General features: G+C 39.8%; 1 protein-coding gene across 5 annotated transcripts in view; it reads left to right on the top strand.

The window, feature by feature from the left end:
- The window catches only part of SMARCAL1 (SWI/SNF related, matrix associated, actin dependent regulator of chromatin, subfamily a like 1), a 35,131-nt gene that overhangs the window by 2,173 nt on the left and 16,131 nt on the right, over nt 1-16,827 (top strand). For 4 of the 5 annotated variants that reach the window (XM_053982065.1, XM_053982064.1, XM_053982061.1 and 1 more), the window contains exons 3-9: nt 297-347; nt 2,964-3,224; nt 4,401-4,451; nt 7,172-7,352; nt 8,300-8,450; nt 11,349-11,507; nt 13,261-13,326. In XM_053982065.1, the coding sequence (XP_053838040.1) occupies nt 297-347; nt 2,964-3,224; nt 4,401-4,451; nt 7,172-7,352; nt 8,300-8,450; nt 11,349-11,507; nt 13,261-13,326 (920 nt within the window). The remainder of the gene's footprint in view (nt 1-296; nt 348-2,963; nt 3,225-4,400; nt 4,452-7,171; nt 7,353-8,299; nt 8,451-11,348; nt 11,508-13,260; nt 13,327-16,827) is intronic. The other variant, XM_053982063.1, reaches the window with a different exon arrangement.

Genomic DNA, 16,827 nt, shown 5'->3' with positions numbered 1-16,827 from the left:
TTTTGTCTTTTTTCTGATCTTTTACCTTTATTTGTTATAGTCTATTTTTGTTTTCCCTCATGTGTTGCGGATCCCTGTGAATGGCTGTTGCATTCTTGTCTTGGTATTCATATTCCTCATGGATTTATCTGGTGTCATGTAGCTGTAAACTTGGGTATAACTGTTTCTCACATGTGTGGCAAAAAATGTGTATGAGTAGATTGAATACTTTTACCTCGCATGAACATTTCGCGTCACCGCTTTTTTTCTGCCCCAAATGATTCATATTCTGCCCAATTACTCTTGCCCTACTTTAGATCCTGCTACGAAAAAATGGAATTTCAGCATGAAAGATTACAGCAGTGTCTGTAAGTAAATGTTGAATGATAAAAAACAAGCGGAATCTTGACAACCCCTCCTTCCCCTGCTTTCCATAGTTATTGTTGAGCTTTGTTAGTGTCTTAAGTAATAAAAGTAGTGCTACTTAAAAACACTGCACAACTTTTAGGCGTCTAGCTCATAACATTTTTCTGATACTTTGTAGTTGATTAGAAATAATTTAATTTTTCATGTAATCTAAATACCAAGCACAGGTGGCACTTTCTCTACCATTGAATTTTTCAGCAACCAACAAGATCATGGGAAAATTATCGGCTGTGCTGGTACTTGTTTTGAATTTGTTTTGAAATCTGAGTGTATTCCAGTGGCTAATGCTTAATTTCTGGGTCCATTAATGTATTTTCTTTTTAAATAGCTCTTATATAAACACTTTCATTGTTCATTTTGTGTGTCAGAAAAGAATAAAGGGTAGCTCTCCAGGTTTTTGAGTGAGACTGAAAATGAATTTGCCTTTTTTTTTTTTTTTTTTTTTTTTTTAATAACAAGGATGGGTTTGTCTTTTTTTTCCTTCTCCTGTCATCTTATTCTGGAAAGACTGAGAGATTATAGAGGCAAACACTTCAGATAGGCTTTTCAGAAGCACACTGTACTGAAGTGAGTGATAAATCACTATTGATTTCAGTGGGAACAGAATTAGGCCTGTGTTGAGCACTTTAAAAAACCACAGTTGAGTGCTGGTATTTTAGCTTCCCATGTGGATTGCCACACATTTATAATTTAAATGCTGTTGGCTTGCTTGAAGTGTATCAAGTACAGATGAGAGCAGAGTCTCTGTACCAAGGAGCCTGCAAATGAAGAGAATGGTTTTTAGAAATAAAGCATTTTTCTTTAAAGCTATGAAATACCTGAGTACTCTGTGGAAAGTTCCTGTTCCCAAATGAAGACAGTATGTGACCAACATTGGCCTGTGAAATTGGGGAAAATAGCCTGAGAAAACGGAACTAACTTAAAAGGGCCTTGAAAATGTAAACCAATGTAAAGTGGAAACCAATTATTTTTAAAGTTCCCACTTGTAATTTAGTTTTTCTGACTAATGTGATCCCATATCACCTTTTTTTTCCCTTTGTACTATAAATTAAACATGCAGTCAAGCCTAGAAACAAATGTTGAAATAAAGGAGTAAAATATGCTTTTCCCCCCCTAATTTCTTTCAGTTTTAATTGTAGTGGTGACCTCTAACTACATAATGCTAAACCAGTAGCATTTAAAATATTTTGCTTGGTGCATTGGGAGGAGAAGGTGTAAATTGGTGTTTTTCAATCCCTCTAGTTTGAAAATTACTTTCAGTGGGTACTCTTAAACTTTTTATTTGGAGTAGAAATCTCAAATGCTTGGATTTATTCAGGAAGTCACTTATTTTAGAATAAGGTTGGATGATGCCCAAATGATTTATTTAGTAATTGATTAGGAGGAAATTGCATGAATTTTTTTCTCCATTTTCACACTTGACCACTGAACTTAAAGTTTGTACTTTTTTGTTGCATATCAGTTTTCTGGACTACTTAAAAAGAAGCAGAGAGGATCACGAAGTGCAGCTGAGTGCTCAAAGGACTGGATTCACCTGGATTCATTCTAAACATCTCCCAGAGAGGGGAAGTTGCCTTCCACAAGTACTTGAAGGCAGAGTGTGCTTAATGGTCCCCTGCTTTTGAGTCTAATGGACTCTGGAGATGTTCATGAATCTTTGTGTTACTGTAGTATCTGTGAGGTGGAGGCTTGGGCACAAACGTCACTACTTTGGTGCTGTAAAAAGTACAAGAAAGAGTACTCCCATTCCTTAACCATCAGAGTTCAGTTATAATAATAAAGGCAACACATGGATATAGGCTGGCAGAGAAACACAGGGATAAGTGGCATGTTTATTTCCGTGGATAGCTGTGTTCTCAGGCTAACATCTGTACAATGCTGTGTCCCTCCACTCTCCATGCCCTGGCATTGTGTCAGAGGCGATTGCTGGTGATGGGTAAGACAGGAGTGCAGATGGCTGGGTGGAAGTGCAAGTCTAACAGTAAGACACAGAATAAAGGGTAATGAACTTAAATTGTAACAAAAGAGATTTAGGAATTTGGACTAGATTCCTTCCTACAGCATTGTGAATACACAGCATTCCTCCTAGATGGAGTGTCTACCAGCCATTGATGTGAGGCAGGAGGCAGATATTTTTAAATCCTTCTCCTTTGCTGTTTACAGAAACACCTTCCCATTTTTTCAGACACATGCTAGTGATCACCATGCCCCTGTCCCTGTGATTTTCTGAGTGAAAACACTGTAAGGCTGTGTGCAATTTACTGTTAAATGTGCTTCTGCAGATTGCTTGCCCTGGCCTAGGGAGCCACATTTTAGAATTGCTGACAAAGAGGGAGCTTAGTGCAATCACAATGCTGGACAGGCCCTTGTTCATTTACTATCACATGTTCCCTTTGCCCCTGCAGTATTCTCTGTGGAAAATCCCACCAACCTCCTCCTCCAGGCCATTGCTTTCTCTATTCTTTGTCCCTGTGAATGAAAGCAGGGAATCATCATTCCTTTTAAACTTGTGTGGGTTCTTTGTTATTAATTCTTTTCTGTATCTCTATTCTCCCTAGTGGAAGCAGCAAATCAAGTTTCATCAGTAATTCTGGCACCACTGGAAGGAAAAAATGTGGTTGGCTTGGCATCAGGCTCTCATTTTGTTGGCAGTGGGGTTGATGTGAAATCCCTCTTGAAGATGTGTAAGAACTGGAAGAAATCCTCAGCCCTTGTCAAAGGGAAGTGTGTGCTTATCTCTCGCTTGCGATTTGAGGTCGATATTGGGTACTCTGCAGAAGTGATTGGAGTGTTCAAAAAGATGGATTCCAGAAATTATGGTGAGTCTCCTGGTGTGTCTGCTTTTTAATAATGGCCTTGTTGGGGCTGTTCTTGCTTTATAGAAGAGAGGTTGTGAGAGTACATCCCTCTGAAAGAGCATAAGAGAATGTGCTTTGGAGAAGACTTTAAAAGATCTAGTTTAGTGTTGTATCCATGTCCAGCACTTTATCCCATGGCAGAACATGTCCTTGGCCTGTTAGCTGAGTGGTATTTCAGATCTCAGCAGGATTACATTTACATTTACTGTAAATACTATAAATGAGGTGGGTTGTGTTGATAATTTGCTAGCAGTATGGAGACCATGCAAAGTTCTTGTCTTTATTATCAAATGCAGCTGGATGTTCTCTTACTTCTGCTTTACTGTGGTGTGTGGTGGCTGCAACTGCCTGAGCAGATTTAATTTACCAGGAGTTTTACCAATGTTTTCAAGGCAAGTGTAACTGTAGAACGCTTTTTACATTGGCATTCAGATTTCAATGGTAAATATAATTTTTTTTCAATTGTAATTTGGGAAATGAGTCACAGTGATGAGGTGACATGCACAGTGTCACAGAATGTCAGTGACAGCATGGAGAAGAAATTCTGGAGCTCTCTATCTTTGGGCAGGGCCCACCTGGCTCACTGTGCCTTCACTTGACTCTGAATTCAGTCTTCTTTCCCTGGCTGTTGCACAGAGATGCTACCTGGGGATAAGCCTGCCAGATAGGTCTGGCATTGATGTTACATTTTGGATATTGATGAATTTCCTCCTGTACCCTCCTGAGCACTTTGACTCTAGGGTACAGAGGCACAACTGAAAGTGATTGTTTTACTGACTGAAGTCAGAGTTTGTTGGTTCACAAACAGAAACTGCACACACTCTGCATCCCTTCTTGCAGTGAAGAGAAAGTGGTTGTCAAAATCCTTGAGCAGATGGGTTCCTTAGGAGAGCTGATCTTATCTTGCTCTGGTGATACCACCATTTCTAGATGTGTGGTCATACTTTTAAATCTTCTCCAAACTAACTACTTAACATGACAGCAAACAGAGGAGAATTAATTTTGATAAAGGTAATAGGTCTTCTAAAATGGTTCTGAAATGCAGAGGATATAGGTAGATAGACATGTTCTTATGGACAGAGAATTCAGTCTTTTTTTAAAAGAGACTTATGACAGTGTTTGTTGTAACTATTGCAGATATGAATACCAGAAAGTGGAATTTCCTGCTGGAGGATTACCCCAAACTAAGTGAGTAGCTGTGTTCCTCCAGTGAAGGAGAACTTCCTGTGCATCAGTTTCTGTCTGTTGCCTTTTGCCTTTATCTGTGTAATGATGCTGAAACTGTGACTTGCCAAACTGAAATGTAGAACTGTGTTTTAGTATGTTTTTTTTTCCTAATAGATGCAACTTTGCAGAATAATCCAGTCTCTGTAGCGTGCTTCTAGCACATCTACTTCTTGAGTTTTTGTGTTTAATTAAGTTTATAGAGTACTTTGAGATGAATAGCATTACACAAGTCCTGTGTATTATAACTATTATTTATCATCCCAGGCAGTATGCTGTGTTTGCTTCGGTGCTTATGTCAGGGTTTGTGGGTTGGAGTAAGTTTCAGAAGGATAATAAGCCAGGTGTTCTATGCACATCTTTAGGAAGTGTGAGTGTTTCAGAGCTGAAATGCTGTTTCTCAGAGTACTTGTTCTCCAGCATGGGCTCCTGCTTCCATGGGATACTGGAGTGCATTTAATAATTGAGTAAGTGCCTGCTTCTATGATGCATATCTTAATAACATTAGTAATGGTTGTAGGGCTGAAAGCCATGTGGTGGGGCTGTGTAGGAAGGCCAGGTCTTGAAAACAAGTGAGTGTGTCTTGGAGTAGACTGTTATGAAACTGCAGGGTTGGAATGTTGACATTTCTGATTTTGGTGAGTGCTGATGATTGCTCACAATTTGGTCAAAAGGCCTTTTGTATGTGCAAAGGACCTGATCCTGTAGCATGTGCCAGGCAGCCTGAGCAGACACATCACCTCCTAGTCTGCCATAGGCTCAGTCATGCTGGCTGGGAGTTGTACACATTACATGAGGTGTTCAGAATCCCACAGATTTGAGGAAAGGAAAATAATTCCATGAATCTTGCAGAGTGTAATTTGTAAGGGCATTTGAGGATTCCAGCACGTGCCTTTTAGAGGAACAGCATTTGCTTTCTTGCCTGTTCATTTGCCTACATCAAAATTTAAAAAAGAGAATTTAGGCTGGTTGCCATTTCCAGCAGAGTGATCTGTTAGCTGGGAACTGTTTGTAGAGGTTAATGTCTCTTTGCCTAGTTGCTCAGTCATCTTTATATAAAGGTCACTTCACTAAAAACTGTCTGTTGGATGAATCATGCTGGTGGCAGATATATCTTAATCACTCTCCCAGCTCATGTACAGAACAATAGCAACAGAATTATCAGTGAGCAAATTGTAGCAATTATACTAGCACATAGCTCAGTCTGTGAGTGTAATAACAAGCTTGTGCTATTCATTGGATGGAAGAGTTCCTGCTATTGAAGAAGTATAAATTAAACCAGAGAGTTTAAAAAGTTTGGTCATTGCCCAACCACAAATGGAAATCTTTTCATATGTATATTTCTTGGAATTGCTTTCCCCCTTTATATGGCAGGGGTCCATCCTGCTGTTTTCCTCTTGGAGACAGCTGAAACAAAAATACCTAACTGGATTCTAGAGCATTTACTGCTGGTATAGTGAGTTCTTAATTTAGGTGTTTTTCCAAGCAGGATTTTTTTTGCCTTCTGGACTTCATACACAAACTGACTACTAAAGAAAAAAATGGAAATTGCTTCCTGCAATAGAAATTTGTACACCTGCATTTGTGTTCCTAGGGTAGAGTTGTCTTTGATTACATAGTCACTGGACAAAAATTATTAAATAAGTTTTCTTGGTTACAACTCACTGTGTGTTTAAAACTGGTGTTAATTTGCTTAGAAATTAACAATTGGATTAAAAAGAAACACTTTTATTTTGGGGGGATGGGATAGAGAGGCTGCTGGAGGGGACTAAAATAAGGTCATCCAGGAGGAGAATTGGCTAGATGCTCTGATTGTTATGATGCATGGGTTGAAAAGATGAAGGCTCTGAGGTCTTGGCATAATGGATTCCGGGGATCCCTTTAGTTGAACTGGGAAGGTAGAGTTGTGAAGCTTCATGAGTGAAGGAACACTAATATTGAGGAACTGAAGTGGCTGCCTGTAAGCTGCTTCTGTCCAGGGGAAGAGCAGTGGCCACCAGCTGAGCAGGGAGGTGCTGTAGGTCCTGAAGGATGGCTGTTGGGGTGCTGCTGGTGGTACAAGAGCTGTTTCTCAGAGGTTTGAGGTGCTTCCTGTTTTTTTACCCAGTGTGGTAAATAAGCGTGGTAAAGAGGAGGCAGAACCCAACTGTGTGAATTCAGGGAACAGGAGGAGAAGAGAGTTTTCAAAATTGAAGATGAATGATACTCTTCAGGTGACTGTTTTGGTAACTGTCTTCTGATGGTTTTGGTATGGTGGAAACCTCAGAGGTACAGAATCCCAAGGTCAAGATAAAGATGCCCCTGCTCTCTAGGCTTCAGGAGTTCTTTTTTTCAAATTTGTACTTCATTTCTGAGTAAAGTGTGCCCTAAGCTGCCCTCCAGCATGAATAATCCAGCTCCAGCTGTATTAGTAGAAATCGTCTCTGAATGATGGCATCAGAGTTTCAGTTTTTTATAATCAACTCTAAGTACGAGGGGAGGAGATGTGATTCATCGTGTGGTTCTGAAATAGACTTCAGGGAAGAGGCCAGGCTAACACCTGTGCATGATGCCATGATTTCTGTGAGCTGTTTCAGGATAGGAAATTATATTTTTGACAAGGTTGAGGGTTGTGTCCTGACATCCATAATGGAAGTTGTGTGTATGTTGTCCCTTCAGATAATAAACTGCTCTGTTCTTTGCAGTGGAAGTGTTACTGAGCCTCGTGTCCGTAGAAGTGGAGCCACTGCCTGAAGCAGTAATTAAGACCTTTGCTGCTCAACTGCAGAGATCTCCATCACTGACAGACATTCCTGATGCTGACCTTTCAGTAGTGGACTCCAAAATTGTGACGAGCCTCATGCCCTTTCAGCGGGAAGGTGTGAAGTATGTCCTTTTTGCATGCTATTAAGCGCTAGTCCTTGTCTAGAATTGTGTAGTTTATATAGGTGCCCTGGTTGTCTTCTTGTCCATGGAGGGTTCTGCATTTCTCTAGAGTCTGGGTCTGTTATACTCTGGCACTTTGGGCTTTTGATTGTTTGGTATAGTATGGTTTGTTTGGGATTATTTTTTTTTTTTAATTTTTTATAATTTTTTAAGTGACACATCTGTTTTATTTCAAGATAGAAAATTCATCATGAGTCAGGTGGAAAGTAGTATTTTGCTAGTCTAAAAAATTGATCAAATGATACATCTCTGATCTCCCTCTTGCGATTCAGTATGTACATATTTGTCATATGATTTTTTATTTTGTAAGGTAATTTTTTTTCCAAGTGCATCTCTTCTGTTGTTGTTGTTTTCTGAATATTAAATATGCATGGGAAGGGACCAGGAAATGAGACCCAAGCCTTAAAACATTTAAAATTACTAATTATATGTACAGATAAAACTTTAAATGTCCCTGTTCCCATCATATATGATTATTAGTTGTTAATTTCAATATGCAGTCCAGGAGAGTCTGTACTTAATGATCTTTAATTACTACTGTTTTTAGTAATAATTTCTTAGCCAGAATGAACTCTGGAACACAATGTGAGTAATATCATGGAAAAACTGTGCTTTAAATAATTGTAAGGTCTTGAGACTACTTCTCATATGAAATCAAAACCTCTAAGAACTGAGCTGAATCACTCTGTTCAGGAGTTTCCAAACATTGAGAGATTTGTGAGAGTTGCTCCCTTGTATGAAGACTAAGAGAGAAAATCCAGGTTTACTGAAGAGCCTCGATCACTTCCAGGGGATCCACATTAGAGGCTCAGTCATGACTTGTGCTGTCTTGGTTGCCAGATAGTAACCCATTTCTTGACTCTTCTTTCCCTCTCTGTTTTCCCCAGTTTTGCAATTTCCAGAAATGGACGTTTGCTCCTTGCGGATGACATGGGCCTCGGCAAGACCATCCAGGCCATCTGCATTGCTGCCTATTACCAGCAGGAATGGCCCTTGCTGGTGGTCACTCCTTCTTCTGTGAGGTTTACATGGGCAGAGGTACTGTGGGCTTGGCCGTGTGCACGGGGTCAGTAAAGAGCCTGTGTGATGGTCAGGTGGTATTGTGCTTTGCAAAAGTTAAACTTCTAAATGTATTAAGGCAAAGAAACAAAAAAATGTACTGATTTAGAAACTTGATGGTGGGAGATTCCTTGGCGTTAACTGTATGGTATATGCCAAAATTTTTTTAATTGGCTGATTTTCTTTTTGTAGTCCAGCTGATCTGTTGGGAAAGGGGACAGCTAGAGAAAGTGTGCCCTCTGACCCTCTGTTAACTTTTCCCCTGCAAGTCAGTTGGCTCCAAGGGGGCATTTTACTCATCAGTGTCAAAGATAATAGTTTCAGTCAAGCAATTGTCTTGTATTCCAGCCCATAGCAGTATTTGCCAGTTCCTTGGCTGGAACAGAGGCCCAGATGCTGAGATTCTCCATTCTGTTCAAAAGGCTCCATTATCATCATCATTAAGTGTTTGTCATAATATGTCTTTTGGCCTGTCCAGTGTATGCTGCTGACTCCTCTGAGTCCTCTATCAATGTTGGTCAAAGCCCAAAAAAGCTTGTATGGTTGAGAAATGTGTCTTGAAATAAATCACTGCCATAGTTTGTACACTGAGGCTGTTGGGTTGCCATAGGCTAGTGAAATGTTCACTGTGGGAGAAAAAGGTGAGCCAGAGCTCTTAGATCAGTAAATTCTTTCCAGAGAAGGAGGAGGTGGGAGTTTAGCTTTTCCTGGAGTATGGCATTGATGAGAAAAGTATTGATTTGGATTTACTGTTTTTTGCTATAACCAGGTTGTTAGAGCATCTTGATGTGTGTCTTAATATCCAGTAGTGCAACAAAATGCAGGGTGAAAAGAAGATAAAGTTTTTTTAGTGAGAAAGGGAGTGATGATCGTCATACTTGAAATCTCAAGGTCTATAGACCTGTAGGACAGCACCTAACCTGAATCCATCGCTTCTGTGGGATATTTACCAGGAACAATTTGGGCCTAGGTTTCCTGAAGTATTGGCCAACTATAAATAAACTTCTACATTCTGCTTCAGGAGATTTAAGAAATATGAGGCATTTTGGTCTTGTTGTTTTGTTGGGTTTTTTTTGGTTTTTGTTTTTTTTTTTTTAATTTGAGTGCTTCATTTCTTCCTTCCCCTACTCCCAACTGTCCAGGAGGTTCTTGTGGGAGATGTTTCATTAGGACATTTGCTTTAGAGATCTGGTTGATTTTGTGAACATGTGATGGATACAGAAGAAAAATGTGTCTCAGAAATTCAGTAGCTGAAATTTATTATAGTCTGTAATCTGCTCAATTCATTCTTGTACAGGTGTGTTGTACTGTAATGGTACAAGCTTTTGTGATGTCTCTGGTACCAAATCAGCAGAAATTTTCTTCATCTTAGCGATATCAGTGTTCTGTTTTGGCTTTCTGTGCTCAGGCCACTGAGTGACTTTATAGTCAAGGTGTCATGGGAAGGAGCAAGGTACTCTTGGGTCAGAAGTGTTGCACCCACATGCATTTAGAATTCAGCATTGAAACTTAAATAATTAACAGGGTAGTTTCATAGCACTTCTTGTGGACTAAGGTCTGCACCCTGTGAAAATTCAGGATCAATTTTATGGTGTAAATTAGTCACATGCCTTTATAAAAGGAGAGGGCAGTACAGTAAGTTTCCAGGTACTTTTCTTTTGCTGCCACCTTTGTCTTAAATTTTGACATGGTGTCGAGCACATATTTTTTGGTTGGTATCTAACCTTGCCTGCACATTCACTCGTTTGGTGGTGCTTTCAGTCAGTGGAGAAGGATAGTTCATTGTTACTTTGACATACTGAGAAAAGTGAGAAGCTCACTTTGAGCTCCTCCTGCTGCTGCATGAGGTTGCTGAACAGTGGAGAGGAATGATTGTGGTTGGGGGATTTCAACAGGCAAAGCTCCTAGACACAGAGATGCCATTTCCCATCACCATTTGGTTACATTTCTTTAGGGACCAGATCCTGATGGGCCCAGACAGTTTTCTGCAGAGCAACATCAGCAGAACTCAAATGTTGCAGAGAGCTTGGTGTCACTGGGGACAGAATTACAAGGGAAATGGTGGGAGGTCTGGCTAACAGATGGGTTTGGGGGAGGATATCTTGCTCTGGTGTGTGGAGCATTTCAAGAGGTTGATTGAATGACAATTACCACATGAATTTCAGCTGCTGTCATAGAGCAGCTGGTGTGTTGTCAACTTGATCTTTTCATTTTGGTTTTGTTTTTTGGTTTTGTTTTTTTTTTTTTTTTTGGTGGAGTTTTTAAGAAGAGGAGGTAGTGGAAGAGTTTTGTTCATCTGGATGAGTTGTACTTCACCCTCACCATGGAGTAAACATTGCTATAATCATAGATGTTTACTGCTTAGAAGTCTGTGTTTCACAACTATAGGTTTCCTGTTGAGTGGGAAAACTAAATTTCCCTGTAAGCAGTGGTCACTGGCTCTGAGCATAGCAGGTACCTTTCTCAGGAGGTCATGTGTATTTCCACCAAAGATCAGATTTTTGTTTGGGTTTTTGGGGTATTACTGGGGTTGGTTTGTTTTTCTTTTGTTTGTTGGTTTTTTTTTTTTTTTGTTTTTTTTTTTTTGTTTTTTTTTTTTTTTTTTCCAGTAAGAAGGAATAGGGTTTGAACTTCCCTTGCTGTGTAAAATAGATATTGCCTTGTAGCCTGAGTTCTGTTCTTGATGCTCCCCTTACCAGGGAGGTTGCTTACCATGGGAAGGCTGCTTACCCTTACTGTTCTCCAAAGTGATGTCTAATGGTGGATGGGGGGGGTCCATGTTCTAAGTATTCATGAGGATGTTCTGTGTAGTGCTTTGGGATCTTGACAAAGAAGATAAGCACCAGAATGCAATTAATTTCTTTCCTCTTCCTCCAGGCATTTCACAGATGGCTTCCATCCTTGAGTCCAGGAAGCACCAATGTCATAGTGAGTGGGAAAGACAACCTAACAGGAAGCTTGATCAACATCATCAGTTTTGATCTCCTCAGCAGGATGGACAAGCAACTTAAGACCACATTCCAAGTAGTTATTGTTGTAAGTGGTACATGAAAATTTTCAAGTCAATTGTATGCTGCAAATGGGGTAGCCTTTGTACAGCAAAGAAGTGTGAAACTGGCCTTATTTAGGACTGAGAGTATCTTGCACTTGTGGCTGTGATCTCAACTGTCTTCATGAGTACAAACAGGAGGTTTCTCTGAAACATTTTGAAATAACTAGTGGAGTTCAATTCCTTTGTGATTCCTAAGGCTGTGTTTTCCCTTTTACTGGTTATGGTGCCTCTCTGATTTCATTGTGCTTGGTCATGTCCTCTGCAGGAGAGAAAAGTGTTTAATGTGGTGTGTCAATACAGTAGTCATGGAATTGTATCTTTTTAAGTCTTGGACTTCAGGGTGGTGTTAGTGTTTATCCAGTAAACCAGATAACCTTTCAACATCAAGTATGTGGGTAAAGCATAAAAAAAAAAATCTTCCTTAGCTTGTGCTCCACTGACAATCTGCATTAAGCCTTCTTTGATCATTTGTATCATTTCTTTCATAAATTACTGCAAATTCCAGTTTTTATCTTTTTACAGAGCCACAGTACATGGCATTTTTCTGGATTTCAGTTACTAAAAATTGAAAACATCTAGTGTTTCAAATCCAGCTTGGCTCAATAGAGAGCAAAAGTGTATATGAGGCTTACTATGAGTATTTGATGTTCTCAGTCTAGTTTTCAGCATACACACACCTGCTCAAAGATCATGACAACTGGAACATATTAATTTTTCTGTTTCTCAGCATCAGATGGGAATGTGGTAATAGGTGGAGTTCTTTGGAGACCAAGCTACTCATGGGGGAACTGATAATTTTCATTTTTATTTTTGTCTCCTACACACACTCTGACTAAACATTCTGTCAAGGTGGAAATGCAGATTATTATATTTGTAGGCTTGAGACTACTGCCTTGGAACTTTTAACCAGCCCTGAACTGGCGGATGTTTTTTCTTTGTGTTTATATGTTCAAATTTGGACCCTTGGTAGTTTTTTACAGACGAGAGTAGTCTTACTGCTTGCTGAGCTTTCCTGCTTTTTCTTCTGCTCTTCTTTTGGTGACTGGGAAAATTAATGTAGCTTATTTGTTATTTAGGAGGTAGAAGGCTGTGTTTGAGAGGCTAAGCAGTTACATTGTCTTTACATGCTTGTTTCTTCACACATGGAAAGATGAGAATATACCCTTGGAGGGTGCCAACAGCTTTTTGTGCCTTAAATTCTGCCTTACTATTGCAGTAGAAGTGAAGCCCATTTGAGGGTCTGAAGTAGGAGACTATTACCCACCTGGTGAGCCCTATCAGCAGAACAGTTGGATCTTAATTAGATTTCTTTTTTCCTTATCATTTGCATTAACCCCTTATTAAGGCAACTGGCACTGTATAGGCCTCCTATGTTTGCTGCATTTAAAAGACACATAAGGGCAAATGAGTATCAGTTATGGAAATAATACTCCTCTTTCTCCTTCCCTCTCCAGCCCCCTCTACTCACTTTTTTTTTTGGTGCTCATTTATGATTCATGCCTACAATGTTTGATTTTTGTTCTGTTTGCTTTCAGCTGAAGGTTTGAGTGCAGGAAGCCTACTACTCTGCATCCTGTCTTTTTGTTTAGAATTTTATGTAACTATCCCAATGCCTGAAATATCCTGAATGAAAGGCCTGTAATACTAGATAACTGAGAATACTGGGAATTTGTTCCGTGACCTGCATTTGGACTATGGATCTGAACTGACTTTGCTTTCATGCTTGTTTTGTTTCAGGATGAATCTCATTTCCTGAAGAACACAAAAACTGCACGCTGCCAAGCTGCCATGCCTCTACTCAAGGTGTGTAAGCTGGGTGCCAAAGCTCTCTGACTGCTAACCTCAGGCTCCTGGGGCAGTGTTGCTCCACTTACCAGGTTTAGGAGCCCGCAGCTGAATTCTTTAGGTGTGTAAGGGGAATTTGAAGTAATATTCTAGATCCAAGACTGAAATTTGGCTTTACCACTTGTTTCCATACAAATATTAGATGGTAAAACCTAACAAAACAACTTCTAAGCTCAGTATAATTGTGGTACTGCCACTGATGAGTTCTGTGATGACAGGGAAAAGGGAATGTCAGAACTTACTGAATGTATTCAGGGAGAGTGGTGTCAAAATAGCTTGTTAGATGAAAATAATCATTATCAGTTACTTCTTGGCACACAAATTGTTGCTGCATGTCAGAATGGCATTGCCTAGGGCCCTTCCCTGGTTTTAGGGTTCTAGGCTGTTACTGCAGGCTTACAATGTATTTGTGTGGCCGGGGCTTAGGAGCATTGCTGCTGGTTACATGTACAGAACTACTGGGAAATGGCACAATGTGAGGTTAGTGGGACAAGTGGCTCACAGAAGGGAGGCAATGGTCAATTATAAAATACCAGGAGAAATGTAACTTCTAATGTTTGCCTGTTGTCCTGGGATGAAAGAATCAAACTCGCCCTGGTAGCCTCTAACTGATACAGATTAAAGTTATGGGTAGTTTCTAGACACTGCAGGGTCCTTACATTGGAAGAAGGTAGATGCACTTCCTCTTCAATTCACCAACAGTATATATAAAGAGAAGATCTGATCTGTGATGGCTTTATAGCAACCACCTTTAATATGCAAGATTCTTAATGGCTTGGTGAAGATGGTTGTCCTTGAATAACTTGGTTGTTCTCCTTAAAAGCCTGACTCGTGTCTTCTCTTTGGTTTTCAAATCACTTCAGGCTTTTAATGTTTGGAAGCTTAAGTAGGAGGTCCAATTCTGTGAGCAGTTTGAAAAACAGTAATTAGGGTGTATGTCTGAAAATTGTGGAAAATAACAAATTCGCCCTCATTTTGAGCAAAATGCTCAAAAAAACAGCCTCATCCTTTGCTATTTGAAGCTTTGTAAGGATCAGCTTGTCAAAATTATTTGCAGGCTGGAAGATATGAGAGTGAAAGATGGTAGCTGTTAGGCAGAGGTTAATTGCCTGTATGCACTTCCTGAGAATTTACAGTTTTAGGCTGTCACATCACTGGTCTTAAAGAATTGAGAACTGATGCTGCTGTAACTGAATTTCAGTCTTCTGAAAGCATTAAGAGTTTCATATTCATATTGTGCATTATCTCACCTGCAATGAGCATGCAGTACCAGATGTTTTGTGTTAGATGTTCAGGTAAATTCTGTTTGCCTGGTTGCTGACTAAAATTTCTGAAGTATTTGCTGTAATAGCCATTTTTCCTCTCTCCTTGCTTTCCAACATAGGCATTTTGCTCTAAAACAATCCCCTTTGGCAGCTGTGTCTTCAGTGCCTAGTGAGTGATGCTGTGGTCACTTCTGGCACAACACATCACACCAATATTTTTGTATTTGAAAGAACTGCCAAAATATCAGGAGCTTTCATCACTTAAATACTAAATCTAGCAACTATACTATGTGATACTTATAGTAATTAGACAGTGGGGTAGAAATGGGAGTATTTTCATTGTTTTACATGATACCCTGAAATTACTGAATAAGAGGTGTGGCTAAACATGCTGCTGAGGATAATGTTCTTGCCTTCTCTACGTTAAAAGGATTTGCGTAGCAGTAGGGCTCTTAGAAGAAAACAGAAAAAGGTGTAGCTGTAGGCAAGTCCTTGAGAGGTAAACTGCTTCTGGTACCCCAGTCCCTACCTTACGGTTACAGTGTGCAGCTGTGCCAGTGCTGTAACCAGAGCCCCTGGAGCTAATGCATGCCTTTGTCTACCTTCTGAGCATTGCCACTTCTAATGTTAGCGTAATACTGCTTTAAACTATATGAAATTGCCATAGTTGCTGCTATTTCCTATGACGATCTCAGTGCCCTAAAGCATAAAAGCTTGAACTGAGTTTTAGGGACCAAAAAAAAAGAAACCTACTTAAGAAATGTGATCCTTGGTCCTTACGTGCTACAAAGACTTATGAATCCATAATGATGCTGAGCAGATCTAAGTTAAGTTAAAATGTTTTGGAGACAGAAGTGTTTTTCAGTTCTATCCATACTTAATTTCTTTTATCGTGATAGAATCTGCTCTTTTGACATCTCCATTTGAATAATAAATTAAATACAAAAGTTGTTGCAAGTGTTTATACAGAACTGCACAATAATTGGATTAAATTGGTGCATTGATAATAGAGATGACATACCTTGGATTTTAGTTTCTAATTTGTCTTGTTAGATAGCCAAACTGAATCTCCACCTCTCAAATCTTTATCTCATTGTTACAGCATTTAAAGCCTTATTTTAGTTTTTATGTCTGATATTGACCTGTTTTCAAAATGAAGTGGTGTTTTTAGCCACTCAGTCATAATTCATCTTTTCCTGTTCTCTTGTAGAAATTGCAGAGCACGTGTGGTGTGGAATTGTCAAGCAAAGCCATGTATTAAACATGTCACCTAAGTTTGCCACTTGGGGATTTTTAGACATCTTTTTAATAGTAACAAAAGCTGCAAATTTTGTGTGTGCAGCATTCAGTATCTTTTCTGACATACTTAGCTGCTACCCTGGCAGAGATTCAGAAGAGTTTTACTTGAGACAGAGGAAGGAATTTTGTAATGGCTGCATGTATGCAGTGGCTGTGCCTGCTGCCCCATGGCTTACCCCAGGTTGTCATTAGTTTAGAGTAAATATATAGACACGTTATGCAAAATTTACTGTTAGTGGACAGAACTTTGAGAGGAACTTAAAATTGCATGAGCAGTAAGATAGAGTGAAACAGCAGCAGCAAGATGTTTAGGCCATATATCTTATTCCCTTCATGTTCCAGTGGATGTGCAAACTTTGGGTGTGCAGACTTGTAGAAGAGGGAGAATGCTTTGTCTGCCTAAGTGAAAGGAGGTGGTAGAGTTTGCACACAGTCTGTGTGCATCCTGCAGAATTATGGAGAAGGATGGATTGAAAGCTGTAGTAGAAAACAGTCCTTTGATGTTTGGTCATGTGGCAAAAATGCTGCTTTCAAAGTCAGCCAGCTTTCACACCAGCAGGTCTTGCCGGCAGCTGCCTGAGATTTGTCTCCAGCTGCAGCAGCTTTCACTGTACTCAGGGGCTAGAGGCTGCTGTGTTCAAAGTGGTCTTTGTGTCTTGTTTCCATGCACATCAAAGTGAGAATAGCTTCATACTGTTGGGCTGTAGTTGAGTCACCAAAAGGCCTTGTTAGGCCTGGCATGTCCTTCCCCCTAATTCAAAGCTGTGTCAATTGGTAATAGGACCTACTTGCCATCTTGCTGTTTTCTGTAGTTTCATGTTTGGGACTAAGTTTTCCTAGGCATACTGACATTACTGGTTGTTCCCTTCACCTCTGCCCTGGATCTGCTTCCTCA

This window comes from Vidua macroura, chromosome 7 (assembly GCF_024509145.1).
Source record: "Vidua macroura isolate BioBank_ID:100142 chromosome 7, ASM2450914v1, whole genome shotgun sequence".
Classification (NCBI taxonomy): Eukaryota; Metazoa; Chordata; class Aves; order Passeriformes; family Viduidae; genus Vidua; species Vidua macroura.
This window is presented reverse-complemented; position numbering and strand designations above follow the sequence as displayed.